This window comes from Clinocottus analis, unplaced genomic scaffold, assembly GCF_023055335.1.
Source record: "Clinocottus analis isolate CAN_PGR_092001 unplaced genomic scaffold, fCliAna1.0.p SCAF_9, whole genome shotgun sequence".
Lineage (NCBI taxonomy): Eukaryota > Metazoa > Chordata > Actinopteri > Perciformes > Cottidae > Clinocottus > Clinocottus analis.
In genome coordinates, this window is record NW_027176251.1 from 11,279,586 (window position 1) to 11,297,947 (window position 18,362).

Genomic DNA, 18,362 nt, shown 5'->3' on the forward strand with positions numbered 1-18,362 from the left:
TTTCCTCTCTCTCGTTTGCTTTTCCTCCCAGCGCTTTCTCTCTTTCCCCCTCCCTCATCAGGTGCACACACAAATGAACTTGACATACACACAACAGGAAAAGACAACTGGCCATTAGTCAAGTGGCTGATCTTCACATACTTCATCACACACAGAAGGCCTTTCCAATGGAAACAGCAAGGGAGCATTACCGCATCAGCAGCAATGAGTCATGCACGTCAGCCTCAGTTCAGAAACCATTTTACTAGACCAGAAGGAGCTGCACATCCACCTCTTACTCAGTTACTATTCAAAATGAAGAATAATTTTATGAATCACATGATACTGCGTGATATACTGAAAGTAGCAACAGTCTATAAAAAGAGGAGACATTAATAAACCTGCTCCTTCTACCCGTTATGTCTTCTTTTACATAACTAACATCAACACAAATGGTTATATAACAGGTGAACCGTGAAACCATGAGTCTAAACCAGTTTGTCTTGTCTGAAATCTCCTAAATGTTATCGTCCAAACTACGCGACGTGTGAAACTAGAGCCTGCTGTCCCCCTCACTGAAACCAAGTTTTCCACCTTTAGCCCGTTTCAACGCAGTGAGCTGGGTCAATAGTACACCGCCCACCTCCATCCCCCTCCTATTCCTCTACCGAAAGAGGGAATTAGCTTGAACGGGTAGTGGTTGATGTCTTGACAGGGGGATGATGGGAAGGGGAAATGGAAAATGTTACCCCACTCTCTCTCTCTCGCATGGACCAAGCCGCTCCGTCTCTTCTTACACTCCTCCCCCTCCCCGTCCTCTTCTCTCCAGCCTTGGCTCCACTGTATCCTATAATGGAGTCTTTTTGGCAGAATGAGCCCTGATACTTCCTGGATGCCTGTGTGTTGAGCTATCTAAGTATGGGGAAGGGGAGAGGGGACTGAGGTTTGCATACTGACAACTTTTAGGACTCTTTGCCCATGAATATGGAAAAAAGAAGAGGGGAGGGAGAAGTATACGTGTTCTTCACATGGCAGAATGTGACAAAAAACATTCAAAGAAGTTCCTTTACTGAAGTAAAAGTACAAGTACCACACTATGTACATACTCCACTACATGTAAACTGCTCTCAAAACCTAACTTCAGAAAAAGCTGCATTGTGTTGCATTTTACAGCTGTAGATGTTTATGATTGTGCTCAAATTAACCCATTTCATATCTTGTTGGGACATTTAACAGCAATGCCTTATATTTGTAGCCTCTCTGTCCTGTTAGGACGACGTGTCTCTTAAAAGTCAACTTTTTATGAGTTCAGAAAAAAAGGCCCTGTCTTCATCTTTGTGACGATGCAGCTGAACCAAGAGGCTTTTTAAGGAGTTTATTTGGATTAAGAAGTCGGACAATAAACATCAGAAACATTCAAAATCACCAGATTTGGAGATACATTGTTTTAAAAGATTACATCGGCTGTATACTACAGTACTTCTTAATGTACTCGGTTGCATTCCACCACTGACAAAAAGCGAGTAAGAGTGGGAGAGGATGAAACATGGGAATATGTTGGTGATTACAATGGTTGAGGTAAGAGAAAAACAGGAATTGTGGCTCAATGGAAGCAACAAAATGTCATGTCAAAATATTTTATGCTTTACGTAAGCCATGTTTCAGAGCAGATTTTAAAAGAGCTGCAATCAAAACCCAGCAGTGAGGGTTGTTTCGATATCCATGAAGATTATGTGGACTTTCTGCGCATACAAAAAAACAAACCACTGCTTGAACAATTCTCAGGGGAAAGGCAAGAATTTTCCCACCATACCAGTGTGCATTCCTCACAAAAGACAGTGAAGAGATGCCAGTTCTGAAGTGTGTGCCAGTCGGTGGGTTTACATGCATGCAGTATTACAGATACTGGTAGGTATCACATGTTAATAATGATGGATACATGTCACCATCACAGAAATCAAGTTCAGCTTTAAGTATCCTTGAGATCGAGGCCTGATAGGAGAAGTTCAGAAAGTCTGTGTGGTCGCAATGCTCTGTTGTTGTGTCACTGTGATAGATAATCAAACTCTGACATGGCCACAAATTCCCTTTTCTGTATGAAATGTCAACCTTCTGCCAATTCTTGATTGATCGGAGCTTGGTGCACCAATCAAATCAAAGTAAGACACACTTAAGCTAAGTTAAGTGCATCTGCTGAAGGTAGATCAACCCAGCAACGCCGTTAGAAAAAGCCTTGCTCATGTTTACATGAAGATAAACAAACACACTGGCTGCTCGCTCAAAAACAGCACGTCCAACCTGGAACATTTCAGCCAGTCACTCATCTACTGTCTGGAGCCGTCCGCCCCCTCAGTTCTTGTGCCTCAGTGCTGCAGACCTCAAGGTAAATCTCCCCTGCTGTCTCGGAGAATGTCTGTGTAAACATAATCGCAGTTCCAGCTGAGTTTCTCATTAGTCAACATGACACATAGCCCCTCTCCGGTGCCCACACAGAGAACAAGTGAAGGTAGGATTCATTTAAACAAAAAAGAAGAGAGGGTCCTGCTCTGCGTCCGGGGCAATAAACACCACAGTCCGTGGCAGCGAGCTTTGCTCCGGGCCAAATTTGGCTCTGCTCTCCCCTCCGTGTAATTATTGTCGAAGCAGTGCTTGTGCTCTTCAAAGCTGTGGCAGGGCATGTGTGCAGCAGGCATCGGTAAGGGGGGATGGGAGGGATGGGGGGCTGCTTAAGCCTGGCTGAATGTCTGCTCTCCAGATAAAGAAAGATGATTCACAGAGGTCAGCATGAAATTGTTGGAATTGTTTTTAGCTCAAGTTGACTGACGCCCATCCCCGTGTGACGTCAGGGCTATTGGGTGGATATCACATTTGATGATATCCAGCAGCACCGTCAAAGGCACCGATGAGAAATTTGAAGAATGCACACTTGACCAATAAGGCGGTGGACTGAGATCTCTTCATCATGAAATTGAAACCCAAATGTTGTGTGAATCTCTGCCTTGCACTCTAACCCCCCCTGGAGCCGATCCGCAAGCTCCTGTAAAATTAACCATCTGAAACTCATCCGCATCGGGAGTTCCATGCAAATCTCCTTGCAGATTCTAAATTATTTGTTGGTCATATAACACTGCAGGACTGAAAGAGGGTGATTTGAATGTGGAAGCACGAGGAAGATCGACTGTATTGTCTGGAAGAGTCAGTACGTTATGTCCTTCACGAGCACTGTTCCTCTCTTGTTTCTGTTCTGTTTTTCATCTCCGTGTTGTTGAACATAATCAGATTTGTTTCTGTGAGTTTGCGTTTCATGACATCATATGTCACTGTAAGTGTACACCACAGCGAACGGGAGGAAAACAGAATGAGGAGAAACAAAACTGACACAAAATGATTGCATATGCGTGTCACAATAATCATCAGTAATCTTATTTTGCTTTTGTGTTTTTATTCAATCTTCTAGCATTGCAAAGTAAGTTTGACTCTGTTTAGAGTAGGAGGCAAATTACTTAAAGTTGACTGGTTTGAATAGTTGGAAAATGTGCGCTATGAAAGTCAGAAAAGAAAAGTTTTCAAAAGTGAGGTGCCCAATGTAAATAATACATTTTTCCCCCAACTAGTATCAATGAAAATCAAAAATCAAACAGTATAATTAAATATATAACATTTAGAGATTGAGATTAAAAAAAAGAAGCGTATCTATTAAACCACATGTCCAAAGACACAATTCCTTTTTTTAATGGCAGTTTTGCATGAATAAATCAGAAGACGGTCGTGTTTCAGTGTCTCGGCATGTTCATAATCAATAAACAACTGTGTGTCCTGTTACCTTTCAGCCTGCGATGACAAACACTGGGGGCCGGGCTGCAGTCAGCAGTGCAAGTGTGAGAACGGAGCTCTCTGCGACCCCGTCAAGGGGACGTGCCAGTGTCCTCCAGGGTTCATAGGACGCCACTGCGAGGAGTCCTGTCCGGCAGGCAACTTCGGGCAGGGCTGTCTGCAGAGATGCAAGTGTGGGACCGGAGGATCCTGTGACAAAGAAACCGGAGAGTGTTTGTGTCGGGACGGATTCACTGGGACCTTGTGAGTGCACAAAAATAAATAAATATTCAAACAGGAGCTTGCATATTAGGAGATTCATAACTAAAGGCGATATTGATTTTGTAAAGAGACAAACATTGACTGAAAACATTGTTAATATTGTCAGATTTGAATCGGATTACAAAATAAATACAGCATTTTGGAATGGTTACCCTTTTTCACTCTTAATATTCATGAGATATTCATAGCTTTGAGCTAAATGCTAACTTCATGTTCAGCAGGTAGTGTTTGCCATAATGTTTACCATGCTAACATTTTCCTATCGGCATTAACAGCTAAAATTTCAGTAGAGTATACTGTATACAGAAAATAATTTCATTTCGGAAACACTTCATTCCACATCACAGTATCAGACTTTATTATTCTAATTTTCTCTGGAGGTCTATGCGTCACAGATCTGTCAGTTCTTACCGAGTTATTTGTTTACACAACTTTATTATCCATGAAGTAAATCCGTGACTCATCTGTTACGCCCGTCTTTAGTTGTCCTGGAGGATGAGTAAGCAATAAAAACTCTTCCCCACTAAATATGAGTGGAAACCTCTTTCACTGCCAATGTGAACAATGCACCACTTTCAGTTAAATAAGAATGGGGGCCTGGCAACATTCAAGATTGGATAAAGCTCCTTGATGAATTGTGTATTTGAAGTACGTCCATGTTATTTTACCTCAAGGGTGTATTAGAAAATGTAATATCCCAACACTGAAAAGCACAAGAGGTAGTTTAAGCCAAGACATCTGATTGGTTGAAGACACGTTCCAACCGTGCTGATAAATCCTACAAAGCTGTTGAAATGCCAAGTCTTCTAGTAATCACAGAGCTACTGTTCCTTTTTATTGATCTCCCCTTTTTTAAACTTTTGTTCCACTTTCCTTCAGAGTAGTTTTCATGGAATATAAAATGAGGGGTGTATGGACTACTAATTGAATATGGTCTATTAGATCATGATGTCTGTATACAACTGCTATAGATTTACAAGAGTGTAACATTTAAAGCTGAAATTAAGTACTCAGATATTTTACTTAATATCTAATACAACTTAGGTACATTTCCCACAGGAATCATTAAAGTATAATCTTCTTCTACATCATCATTTATTGACAATATGTTGCATTACATATGAAATTGTGCAAAACATAGTGACTAACATTATCAAACAAAAAAGGAGTAAAAATAGCTATATTTACTTTTTAATTGTAGTGAAGTAGGAATATAAAGTACCAGAAAAAGGAAATTCTAAAGTAGAAGAACCAAATGGACGTAGTTTAGGTTAAATGTGTTTTGTCTATAGAACATTATAGCATAATGTGCTTTACATGATCATAAACATACAACACCTGTGGGCTGATGCTTGAGTAACCAATTTCCTAAAAATGCTGGTAACACTTAGTTTGTACATGTTGTACTGTAGAACAAAAACCTTTACGTACGTCCTCAGGAATGCCCCGGGAGGACACACGGAGTGTTTTTGACTAAAGTGGTCCATTAACTTGTTATTGACTCCATCCTCCTCCCCCAGCTGTGAAAAGGCGTGTCCCAGGAAATGCCAGGCACGGTGCCCCTGCCAGAATGGAGGCATCTGTAAAGGCAAAGGGATCTGCGATTGCCCGCCTGGATGGACGGTATGTTCTTTAAGTTAAAGCGTGCACCGACACTCACCTTCACATAATCGGTGGAGGTTGCCAGATTTTGAATTAGCCTGACACGTTGTGTTCCAGCTTTCTCCCAACTTTGGAAAAATAGTCTCTGGCTTTTTTTCTAAAGACATATTGTAGACAACCTGTCATCTCTGGAGACATGCAGATGCAAGGTTTTCCACTAATATAAAAAATGTCTTTGGAAGACATGCATGATGGGAGAAGAGATCGTGATCTCATCAGAGAGCAAACTTATTTTCTGGGTATCTGTGAAAGTTGCAATGTGGGTGTCATCGTATCAGTGTTCACTTGGCATGTCTTTCTGCCTCATGAATTTAATTTTTTTTTCTTCATCTCGTTACTCTGCAGGGTGCCGTTTGCACGGTGCGATGCTCAGAGGGAAGGTTTGGACAAAACTGTGCTGACGAGTGTGTCTGCCACAACAGGGGCAAATGTGACCCGGAAACTGGACAGTGCCAGTGTGCCAAAGGGTTCACCGGTAACAGGTGTGTGTGTGTGTGTGTGTGTGTGTGTGTGTGTGTGTGTGTGTGTGTTTGACTGTTCCTGTGCTTGTGGGCCTCCCAAATGTCCATGCATGTCAAGGGACAGCTAAGAGAAGAACCCAAATACAAAACGGACAGACTGTATGCGAATGTTCAGTCTGGAGAAATCTTGAATCGGTATTTGTCGTCCTCATATGTTTGATGTCCTTTGGTCTTAATGCACCACGGCCCAGCTGGGTTGTTAATATGAATATTGTGTGCAGCAAACTGATGTGTGATTGCATGAGATCGAGTCACTGAACTGTAAACCATTGCAGTTTTCTGTCGAATAGAATTAAATGGAACTATTCAGCACTAGAGACAGAAATACAGCTTTGGCTAACATCATGCCTGACTAAGATAACAAATGGAAATTTAATTGAATTTTTTTTTCATGAACTTAAAAATCTAGCCCAGCTCCTCCGTGTGTCTATAAACAACCTTCTGTGTCGCTGCCCTCAGGTGTAATGAGGAGTGTGCTGCGGGCACCTTTGGTCAGGACTGTAAAGGTGTGTGCGACTGCGCTAACGGCGCGCGCTGCTACAACATCGATGGAGGCTGCCTGTGCGAGCCGGGCTTCAGCGGCCCTCACTGCAGGGACAGGATGTGTGCGCCGGGCAAATACGGCATGCACTGTGAACGCAAGTGTCTCTGCCAGGACAAACAAACACTCAGGTGAGTTGACGTCTTCAGGAAAACAGCTTTTAGCGATGCAAACATTTGCTCTGGAGGCAGAGATTATCCAATTATGATTGAGCGAAATCTCAGTGAGCAGAGCCAAAGACTTTATTTGACTTAATTTTGGGGCAAGCTAGCCAGCTGCTGGCCCCACACATTAACCTGCTCATCCACTTCTTAGACGCCTGTCCTGGTTGGTTAACACAGTGAATGGGTTCACATTTGTGCTGCTTTAAAAGTGGGAAAGGTTTACTAAATTAGTTTCTAATCAAGACTCGTAAAAATACTTCCTATAAAGCGTACATCTTACCTTTGCCAGGCTCGTCATAAGTATGTTTTCAAGTCCTTGACACGCTGGTGGTCCTGATGAGGGCGATGCTGCCACCTGTGTGCGTTTGCATGGTCCATTGGTTTAAATGGAGCACAGGTTGTTAGCTATAAAGTGGAAGTCCTTTTGATTTGGTCACAAGCCAGTCTGGCTTCACCCCAAACACCACGTTAAACCCACACAGGTGTTTTCTTCTTCTTCAGCTGTTATATCTTATGGCGGCGGGCATCCATGAGTGGCATTACTGGAGTTTCTGAGTTTCTGCAAACTATTTACAGTGACCTCCTATTCAACATTCACAAGTCCAGACATTGTCCACTCCTTCACTCAGACTCAGTGACCTGATTTGATGCAAATCCTTCCTTAAGTGTAGCATCGACAACTTCATCCGAATACTTTCAGACTATTTCTGGATTTCAACTGCATCCTTTATCATAACCACGGCAGTTAATGCCAGTAACTCACAAATCTTTTGTCACTCAATCATTTTCAGACTAAACTGGTTCCCCGTCGTCACTGACCGACCAAATTAAGAGCATTATAGCAGTGTCGCTGCTCACTGTTTTCTTTGGCAGTCAGCACTTTCTCATGGCTTCATTGTAATTTTGCAGCGATTTTATCACATTTCACTCTATTTTTTATTGTTTAGCTGCCACCCGATGAAAGGGGAGTGCACATGCCAGCCAGGGTGGGCAGGACTGTTCTGTAACGAGACCTGCGCTCACGGTTTCTACGGTCACGGTTGCCTGGAGCCGTGTCTGTGTGTGAACGGCGGCGTGTGTAATAGTGCCACGGGACAATGCCGGTGTGCCCCCGGGTATACGGTGAGTGGTGGAGTTTAGAGTGATTTAGTTAGGATTCAGTGAATAAATGAATATTAATGTAATGAATTGTGTATATTTTCTTTTCATTTGTTGTGCTCAGATGACCTATTTTATTGTTTTTTTGTCTCACTGGTTAAATGCCCTCAAGGTTTATGATTAAATTTAATATGTTTTATTATTGCAGGGGGTTCACTGTGAGAGTCTATGTAAAAGTGGCACTTATGGCAAGAACTGCTCCCTGGAGTGCTCCTGTAAAAATGTTGTCGACTGCTCGCCGATCGACGGGACTTGCTTCTGTAAAGAGGGTAAAACACGTTCATACAGTTGTGGTCACGGTGAAAGAGGAACCGTTTCGTCTGACATGTCAATGCTTGACCTATTGACAGACTAATGAATGCACGACTGGAGCAAAATTGATGAAATAAGATTCGATCAAACATGGCTGACGGACCTTTGTGTGTCTGCAGGCTGGCGTGGGCCGGACTGCTCCACCCCCTGCTCGGAGGGGACCTGGGGCCCAGGATGCAACGCCACCTGCCACTGCGCCAACGGGGCAAAATGTAATCCTGCAGATGGATCCTGCGCCTGCACAGCCGGCTGGCAGGGGGCGCGCTGCGACCAGCCGTGCCCGGTAAATGTCTGAATATGAGGCTTTATAGCTTTGCCTGTTTATGAAGTGGTACAAAGGGAAGCATCAGATTATCTTAAACTAGACAACTAAAGTTTCTTTTAGTTTCTGATTTTTATGCAACAGTTGCTTTAAACCAAGAGATTTATTTTATTTCAGGAGACAATAAAAACAACATGTAATAATGATTATATATATATATATATATATATATATATATATATATATATATATATATATATATATATATATATAAACCTACAAATTGTACTATTCACATCTGTCTGCACAGGAAGTAGATTATTCCACGAGTTTTTAAAATGATAGGTGGTAAACTCTGACCTCCAGCCACCAATACTGACAATGATCAGTTTAATTTCATTACTGCATTACTTTGACTTTAACGACACAAAGATTTTATATATTTTTTAAATGGATAAACTGCAAATCGGTAAAATAGAACTTTGTTAATACCGGAAGACATTTTTATGTAGAAAATAGATATACTTTAAATATATGCAGTGAAATAAAATATACATGCATGCTACAATAAAATGAAATAGAATAAATAACAGAGGAGCAAAGTAAATAGCTGGGTGAAATGTTTTGAAAGGACAATGTTCATCGTGTTAAACGTCTTCCAGGTCAACAGGAAAGGTCCTGGACTAAAGCCACAGCATTGTATGAAAACACATGCCACTTAATACAAACTATAGAAGATAAGAAAAGGGAACTGTATGTTTATTCTATGTCAAGAGGAACAAATCGACTGCTATCTTTGATTAGACTTAATCATGAGGGTGATAATTATACAGAACATGTCGGTTCTGATTGGACAGTCTTCAGAAATGCTGTCCAGCTCTTCATCCCTCACCTCACCCTCTGTATGTTTTAATCTGTGTTCTGGACGCGTACCCCTGTTGTCTCCGCCATGCCAACCCACCAGGCTGTCTATACAACCACACATTGCCAGCGTAGTATTCTGTCTGACTCTGACTGAGCTGGCCGAGTGTTGAAGAGATTCCCCTGACAATTCTTTGCCCGTTGGCGTTTGCTCACATGTGCAGATGGGCACGTTTGGGCCAGGCTGCCTGAAGAGGTGTGATTGTGTTCACGCCGACGGCTGCCAGGCTACCACCGGGGAGTGCCACTGTCTGCCAGGCTGGTGGGGTAAGTGATGACGTCCTCCCGGTGCCGCTGCCAGATTGGCTTTGGTACCAACAGAACTAACTGAGCCACAGGTTTTAAGCCACTCGGTCTCTCTTTCATCCGGATTGCACTGTCCTGTGACTTAAAGGACCACCATTGACTTCAAAACGACTAAAATTCAATACAAACATTTTTTTTCTCACGCTGCACCAAAGGCTTTCTACTTCCCCTGCAGCTATTAGTTTTCATTTTAACACCAATCTCACATTCGGTGTTGGAGAAAGTATTCAGATCTTTTAGCAGTGGAAATACTGCAGTATAAAAACACAAATTAAAGTCCATCCAAAATAGTGAGGAGAAGTAGTTAAAGTATTAAAAGTAATTCATAAATAAATCAAAAACTTTTGTGTTTGTCATGTGTTTGTTATGTGATTGTCCTTTGTGTTTGACACATGATTATGAGGTGGTGGTTCATTGAACACAGCGACAAGGAAATCCTTCAAAACAATGTCATTATCAGTTAACTCTGACCAAAAACGACAACTTCAGCTTCAGATTATTTATCTGAACAAGATTTCAAGTCAAGATTTTCATACAGTTCTAAATTGTATTGAAACTTTGTTTTTGTCTTATTCACAGAAGGAAATCAAATGCACGGTACATATACATCAGTCAGTATCACATTTAGTACACATTGTGTAGTTGTGAAACGTGCACACACAGCTTATTGCATCACTACTATAAACTCTGAGAGGAACCATTCTTCACATTGACTATTTTCTCATTTGATAGTTCAACACATTGTACTTGTTATAGTCGCTTACTTCTACTGAAGTCAATTTATGAATGCATGACTTTTACTTGGATGGATGATATCTCCATTGTGGTATTGACAATTTGAATACTTCTTATAAACACAATGTCTTTGGCACTCTCCATGTTTTCCCTCCAGGTTCTCGCTGTAGAGAGCCCTGTTCAGAGGGCCTGTGGGGGCGTCACTGTAACCAGACCTGTTTCAAGCATTGCCCCAACAGCGACACTTGCTTGAAGGAAACGGGAGCGTGTGTGTGTCGCGCCGGCTACTGGGGAGTCACCTGTCAGAACAGTGAGTGTTGTCATCAGCCGGCAGGGAAACAGGCGCAGATCAGATTAGATCAAAACTAATAAGTGCACTGAACTGACATCTGCATCCGCTCACTCTTCATCTGTTTGTCTCCCAGAATGCAGAGCGGGAATGTACGGGGACCAGTGCAGTATGTCATGCCCATCCTGTAGCCAGTCGTACCGCTGCCACCATGTGACAGGAGAGTGTGATTGCCTCCCTGGACACACTGGACCCAACTGTGATCAAGGTTGGCATTTACATAATTAATCATACACCCTATAATCCTCATGGATGTTTCAGAAACCCTCTACATTTCATTTATGACATAATCCGGTGCTGATCATTCTTCACATGACATTGTGCGTTTCACAGTTTGTCCATCTGGTTACTTCGGCAAACAGTGCACTGAAGTGTGTGTTAACTGTGCCAACAACTCCACATGCGACCATCGAGACGGCCACTGTGAATGTTTGCCTGGCTGGACCGCTACTGACTGCTCCATACGTGAGTACATCAGACAGCAAGTAGAAAAGGGCATTTTCTGGAGGAGTCGTCTCAAAGACTCACGTGAAATGTGATTGCTGATGGAGGAATCTTTCTGTTGGACTCACATCCAAGAGGGAGACCTTTAGTGTTATTGATCTACCAGTTAAGCCCTCACTCTAACCCACAACCCTGACCCCTAATCCTAAAGCAACAGCAAATATTTGCATCTTATTATTCAATATGAAGAAGAAAAGAAGCAAATCCTCACATTGGAGAAGGTGTCATCAGAGAGTGTTGTAATTTAGCTTGAGAAATGGCTGAAACTATTAAGCAATTCTTCAGATTGTTGTAGATTAATGTTCTGTTGATTGACCGGTAAATTAATCAATATTTATTTCACGTGTCTGATGCATGGATGTGAAACGTACCTTGTGTTTTCCAGCCTGCAGTCCAGGGCGTTTTGGTTCATTCTGCACTCAGACCTGCTCCTGTCCGCTCGACCTCGCCTGTGACCGATACACTGGAGACTGTTTGTGTGAAAGTGAAGGAGAGAACTGTAAACAAGGTATGGATTCAAACATGTTTTCAATCTTTTTCTGGCAAAGTAGTGGAAAAAAAGATATTCCATTTGTAAATTGATTGGCTTCTATGACTGTCCTTGGAAAGTTAAAGTTAGTGTGAGTAACTTTTAACTGGTTATGAAACAGTGTCAATTTAAACCTGATGGTAAATAGACTTTAGTATTGCGCCTTTCTAGTCTTCCGACCACTCAAAGTGCTGTTTGTGACATGTCAACATTCACTCATTCACACACACATTAATGCACTGATGGCAGAGGCTACCATGCCATCATCACAAAGGACACCGGGGATCGAACCACGATCTTCCGATCATAAGACGACCCGCTTCTTTACCGTCATGACTCGATATGAGCTATAGTAGTTAAAGAAAGTTTAGATAGGTTTTCTGAAAAGACTCTGGTGATTGGAAACACTACGACGTTAATCCACAGGGAACGCCAAAATCAACACTGAATGAAAGTCCCTTGTCGTATAGCTTTAACGAAAGCCAGCTGCGGTCCTTTATTTCTCTTCCCACCTGCTGTTTGACAGACTCGTCTGTGAAGTCAGACAGTGTCATGGTACCCCTTCCTCCTGGTGAGCGGGAGTCGTGGGGCGCCATCGGCGGCATCGTGGTGCTCGTCATGCTGGTGGTCTTGCTGCTGGCTCTGCTGCTGCTCTACCGCCGCAGGCAGAAGGACAAACAGAACAACACGCCGACCGTGTCCTTCTCCACCAGCCGCACGGTCAACTCTGAATACGCTGTCCCAGGTATGTCAATGCAGTATATGGTGGTGGATGCAGTACTACTACTACGTAAAAGTACCAACACAGCAATGTTAAAATATTCAAATAAAAGTCCTGCATTTAAAATCCTTCTGAAAAACTATCTCTGAATGCCTCCATACGGCTCTCAACATGGCGACGGCCGAGCTGATGGAAGCAGCTAAAAGTGCTAACAGAACGAAAAGCGCTAAAAACAACAACAGGAAGGCCACACAGCAGAAATAGAAAAAACACAAAGACCATTTGTCTTCCTTTTCCGTGTATGAAGCTACATTTTTACAGTATGTTTGACAGATCAATTATAGCGCTTATGTTTTTTGAACTTCAGATCACAATTCTTATCTCATTGCATCAATTCTCACAAAATCATGATATTACCTTTTAAATGGATGAGCACTGTTAAATGCTCACACCACAGTTGATGTGCTTGCAAAAGAGTAAAATGTGTTCGAGTTAAATCATTTTTTAATGCCATGCAGTGAATTTCAAGTAAGATATTTAGCTTTTTTATTATTATTGTTAAATATTCATACTATGTTGATGTTTATATAGTTGCTCTTGGTCAGAATGTGGTTTTGGTTGTGTGTCTGGGTTTTTGTAACAAGAGTTCCACAGAGATGCATTTTTATTGACCTAGAGGTAATTTAATTGCCGCAGACGTGATTCCATGTGTTTGTTTTGGCCTCCAGATGTTCCTCACAGTTACCACCACTACTACTCCAACCCCAGCTACCACACACTGAGCCAGAACAGGCCTCCCCTGCCACACCTCCCCAACAACCACGACCGCACCATCAAGGTGAATGCCACCTCTGTTACGTCACCTTGGCAATCTCATACTTTAGGCAGTGTTCAGGGCACTGATATGCCATTTATCCAGTCAACAAAAACTGGATTGCTTTTTGTGGCCATGAAATCATAAACCATAAAATATTGACCCAGTAAGTCACAGTTATTTAGTTAATATGTCCGAAAGCATTTCATTTTGTTTTGCAAGTCTGATTGGTGTACTATTCACTCTGCCCCACAGAACACCAATAACCAGCTGTTCTGCAGTGTGAAAAACATGGAGCGGGAGAGGCGGGGCCTGTTTGGGGTTGAGAGCAACGCCACGCTACCTGCAGACTGGAAGCACCACGAGCCTCGCAAAGCCTCAGGTCCGTCTGGGGCACTCTCCACTGATTCACACTCAGGATCCGCTTTTAGAGGAGACACTGATGCACATAGACCTGCAGCAGGAAAATGAAATGAGTGCAGTAACGTTTACAAGCTAGTAAAAATAAGGATTTAGTTTACAAACCTCCTGACCACAGCTTCATAAAAAAGTAATCTGTAAAACCTACAACTTTGTGCTAAAATGTATTTTCTCATTCTACGAGTTAATGCAGTGCTTACTGTCCAATAGCAGTCTGAGTTTTATCAGACTGAATTTGTTTGTATTACACAAAAAAAATTTTTTGGGAAAGAGTAAAAATCATGAATCACAGTGTTGATCAGGGCATTCAAACCCCAGGTGTAACAAACACACAGCAGTGTAAACTGAGGGAAGAGACATGCAGTGACAGCTCTGGAGAAAAGTGTTCTTTTATACACTAAAACGTATCATCCAGCATTTCCTTTTGGACAGAAAATCATTCTCGTCAACAATGCACATTTGATGTGAGACTATAAAAACAATGAGGACTTCATAAAACCTGGTGGTTGCGTAGCCAGCATGCACTCACCTGGTATTGATTTAGCAGCTTTCCAAAGCAAATTATGTGCCTTTGATTCGTTTGCCATAAATGAAGATAAAGGTGCCAGATTTGTCTTTTATTGCTTACAGGAGCTTTTGGAATTGATCGGAGTTACAGCTACAGTGCCAGTCTCGGAAAATATCACAACAAAGGTAGTTTATCACTCTATTTTCACCCTTTTTTGCTCTTCTATCATCTAGAGAGAAGTAGGGACACCAACACATACATTAGTAAGAGGATGAGACGTGAAACAATTGGTGCAATATTGTAAAGATCACAAGAATATCTGTTTCAAAGTAAGACTTTTTCTGTCTACAGACTCTTTGTCCTGCTGTTGTGCCACATGTCCTGACTGACTGTCATATGTCTTTTCTTCCTGTGGTGGCAGAGCTGAAGGGTGCGGTGGCGGTGAGCAGCAACTCTCTGAACAGCGAGAATCCGTACGCGACCATCAAAGACCTGCCGGGTTTGCCCTTCGGCCACCCAGAGAGCAGCTACATGGAGATGAAGTGCGCCGTGCCCAGAGAGCGAGCATACACCGAGATCAGCCCGCCACCCTTCCACACGGCCACCTTACGCAGAGGTGAGTGCCTCTTTAGACCTCCTTCTGCAAACAGGTTCACTCAAGTCAACTAGTGTGTAAATGAAATCAACATCATCAGTATTAGAAGAAAAAATAAAATCAGGTCGTTAGGAAGAGTCAGAGTCACATTTTATATTCCATTTAGTGAGCCAATCACAAGAAGGAGGCCCAATGAAGAATCAAGATATTCAAGTATAAAGAGGGAGAATTAAAGGAGATGACAAGAAGTGGAACGAGACAAAAGTAAATATATCTTACTAAGTTGAATTAAAATGACGTACATTCAACATTAATAACAATTACAATCCTTTTTTTTTGTTTTTCCCTCGATTAATTAGTTGGTTTATGAAATGCCAGAAAAAATGTGAATACTGTCTGACCAAAAGTCCAAAATGAAAAAAAAAGATAATAAAAAAAAAAAAAAAAAAATCACAAATTCTCACAATGTTTAACCTGTAATAAGGAATGTTTGGTATGTAGCTTGGAAACTAGTTGCTGAATATCTTTCTGTTGGACTTATCAAATCAATAGACTTATTGTCTGCAGCTCTAGACCCTGAGTCATTTAGGGCCCAGCATAGCAGCAACTAAAAAATGCATCATCCTTCCAGACTCGATCCATATTTAAAATGTGTCGACCCCTTCTGAGAGCACTGTGACTTAAAATATTGTGAAAAGCTCATTAAGTTCCTTCGATCAGTTAAACGTTAGAGGATTTGCGCTCCGACAGATGGGGAGGACGGGCTTCCTGAAGGCTCAAGCCTGAAAAATTAACTGTTTGAGAGGAAGAGGAAGCGTGAGAGAGAGAGGATGTTCTTCTGTTCGTCCAGACACCGGCGATACATCAACATGAAGCCACAATAACAGATGATGAGGGGAAACATGTGAGAAACAAATCCTGTTAGATTAATGGCAATATTGGCCCGATGTAAGTCTTTCTCTTCACGTGAAGTAGGGATTCTGCTAGTCTGGAGCAATATGGGGGAGGAAAAGTGAGAGAAAGTAGCACTTCCCTCCATCAATAACTGTTATTCACACTCACTCTAGTGGAAGCAGACGATTGAGCGCGATGGAGATTAATGATAGAAAAACATTTATGTCAAGAGCGCTTTGCACGTGTACTTTGTTTAAGCGTACGATGTTGTTCTAATAGTAAACTCAATTTAAGATTGGTGATTGTGAAGTTAAAAACTCGGTTTCTTGGGTTCATCAGTAGTTCAGTGAACTGGTTCTTATAGCAGATACAGATTTGTAAAAATATTCACATTTAAATGATTACAACTGTTTTACCATGCCAGTTGTTCACCAGCCTGACACTAATGTCCTCAGGAGTTGTAGTTATACATTCATAAACACTTTAACATGCATATTACTAACTACAATAGTATTTTTATTCATTTGTATGGATAAAAAAGATTAGTTACATTCATGATACCATCTGTGTGTTCAGCAGACAATTTATACTTTAAGAGGGAGGATTTAGTTCTAAGATGAAGAGCAAAGGTTAAAACATACTGTATATTTACATTATTCTACAACCTTTTGTTAGAAAGTTTGTCAGGATTCAGAGAACGATGAGTAAATCTTAAGCCCAACTAGTCCAGTATGGGTCAATATTGGACTAAAGCAGTAAAATAGATTTTTCAGCATGCCACCTGCAACATTGAACTAATCAGTGCTATAACTATTACTATACAAGAAAGTACACAGTTGTAGTATATTTGCAGTACTCGGAAGAAAAAGTTAATTTAAACTAAAATCAACATTTTTGCTCTGACTAAAATCAAAGGACCAAAGAGATTGACATGGTATTTTATTTTTTAAAAAATAAAAAAGTTAAAAATAGCCCTTCGTACTGTTTGTTCATCTCAGTGTGTTGTTCATCCCCTTCAGAGCGTCAGAGTTCCCTCGGTCATGCTCCATACGAGGACCCCCAGAGCCACTACGACCTCCCTGTGAACAGCCACATCCCGGGACACTACGACCTGCCGCCCGTCCGCCGCCCCCCCTCCCCCAGGAGAACCCCTCAGTGACGGTCGCAGCAGCGGAGCAAGTCTCCCCCCTCCTCACGTTGGGGATGATTTCAGGCCTGTGCAAACTTTTGGGCTCTTGTCTGACAGTCAGAGCGGCAGACCACCCACAGGCCAGCGCCTCGGCGCCTGTCCCACTGAGGAACTATCTTTTACTGTGGATGCCCACCCCTCCCCTCGACTCAACACTGCCCCTGTGTGGGCTAAAGCGGTACTTGCTTCACCGTGACAGACTTGTCATCCAGACTGGGGAGCCAGCGGGCTGCGGTGAGGGAGGCAGGACTGCGGCAGCAGGGCTTCAGCTGCATTCACATCCTGTGGGAAAATCACGCAACAAGACTTCACGCTTAAAAAGGCAGCAACTGGAGAGCTAAACATGCTGTAGTTGAAATTCCCCGCACATTTTGTCTGCAACTGATCAGCCGGTGTGTGTACAAAAGGCCCATTTTGTCCGAAATCTTTTTTTTTGTTATGCAAGTATTTTACATTTTCTAAAAAAAATTGCATAAATGAGGCAGCTTTAGATGAACTTCTCACAGATGGATTGAAAATAAACATTTTCAAACTCAAAAAAAGGAAAGAGATCATGGTCACGGAACCTTTTGTCCTCCAACACATATGTTTTTGTACAGCAAAAATCCTGCCAGTCTTTGCTTTGAGACATTTTTTTTTCTTTCTTCTGATATTCAGTCTTCAGTAATTGGAGAAAGCAGGTTGTTTCAAAGTGACAAAAAACAGTATTTTTATAATCTCCAATGATACACGTGTCCCCTGTTTGTTTTAACAAATGTGGCTCACTTATTGCTGCTGTCATATGAAAACTTTGTAAATATATAAATGAATATATTATCTTCGCTCACCAATAGACACATTATGTTGTGAATAATAAACCATCAAATGTGGGAATACAAGCCAAATTAAAGCAGCATTATGAATGTCGAAGCACGTCTTTGTGCGGTATTTAAAAAGGGACGGTTGACCCAAAACACAAAAAACACGTCATTTTAAACAGTTTTTGGTCTTGTGTTGCCTCAAAATCATTTTTGAAATTGTATAAATACCTTTTGTTTTTCATCAAATTCAGTAGATTGTTTAGTCAATTAGATAACAGGAACCTTGTGTACCAGAAAGAATGTACATTGTGCTTTTAATGCTATAGCTTTGGGTAAACTTCAGCTTTCTTTTATGTATAAACATTTTTGAATGTAATCATGGG

General features: G+C 41.7%; 1 protein-coding gene across 2 annotated transcripts in view; it reads left to right on the forward strand.

The window, feature by feature from the left end:
- pear1 (platelet endothelial aggregation receptor 1) overlaps positions 1-18,362 on the forward strand; it is a 43,640-nt gene extending 25,278 nt beyond the window's left edge. For both annotated transcript variants that reach the window (XM_068569202.1, XM_068569203.1), the window contains 18 exons: positions 3,810-4,056; positions 5,595-5,697; positions 6,082-6,218; positions 6,717-6,929; positions 7,910-8,084; positions 8,269-8,389; positions 8,552-8,715; positions 9,780-9,882; positions 10,814-10,966; positions 11,082-11,213; positions 11,339-11,470; positions 11,895-12,017; positions 12,565-12,783; positions 13,488-13,597; positions 13,829-13,955; positions 14,624-14,686; positions 14,923-15,117; positions 17,010-18,362. In XM_068569202.1, coding sequence (XP_068425303.1) covers positions 3,810-4,056; positions 5,595-5,697; positions 6,082-6,218; positions 6,717-6,929; positions 7,910-8,084; positions 8,269-8,389; positions 8,552-8,715; positions 9,780-9,882; positions 10,814-10,966; positions 11,082-11,213; positions 11,339-11,470; positions 11,895-12,017; positions 12,565-12,783; positions 13,488-13,597; positions 13,829-13,955; positions 14,624-14,686; positions 14,923-15,117; positions 17,010-17,149 — 2,657 coding nt within the window. In that variant the 3' untranslated portion in view covers positions 17,150-18,362. The remainder of the gene's footprint in view (positions 1-3,809; positions 4,057-5,594; positions 5,698-6,081; positions 6,219-6,716; positions 6,930-7,909; positions 8,085-8,268; positions 8,390-8,551; positions 8,716-9,779; positions 9,883-10,813; positions 10,967-11,081; positions 11,214-11,338; positions 11,471-11,894; positions 12,018-12,564; positions 12,784-13,487; positions 13,598-13,828; positions 13,956-14,623; positions 14,687-14,922; positions 15,118-17,009) is intronic.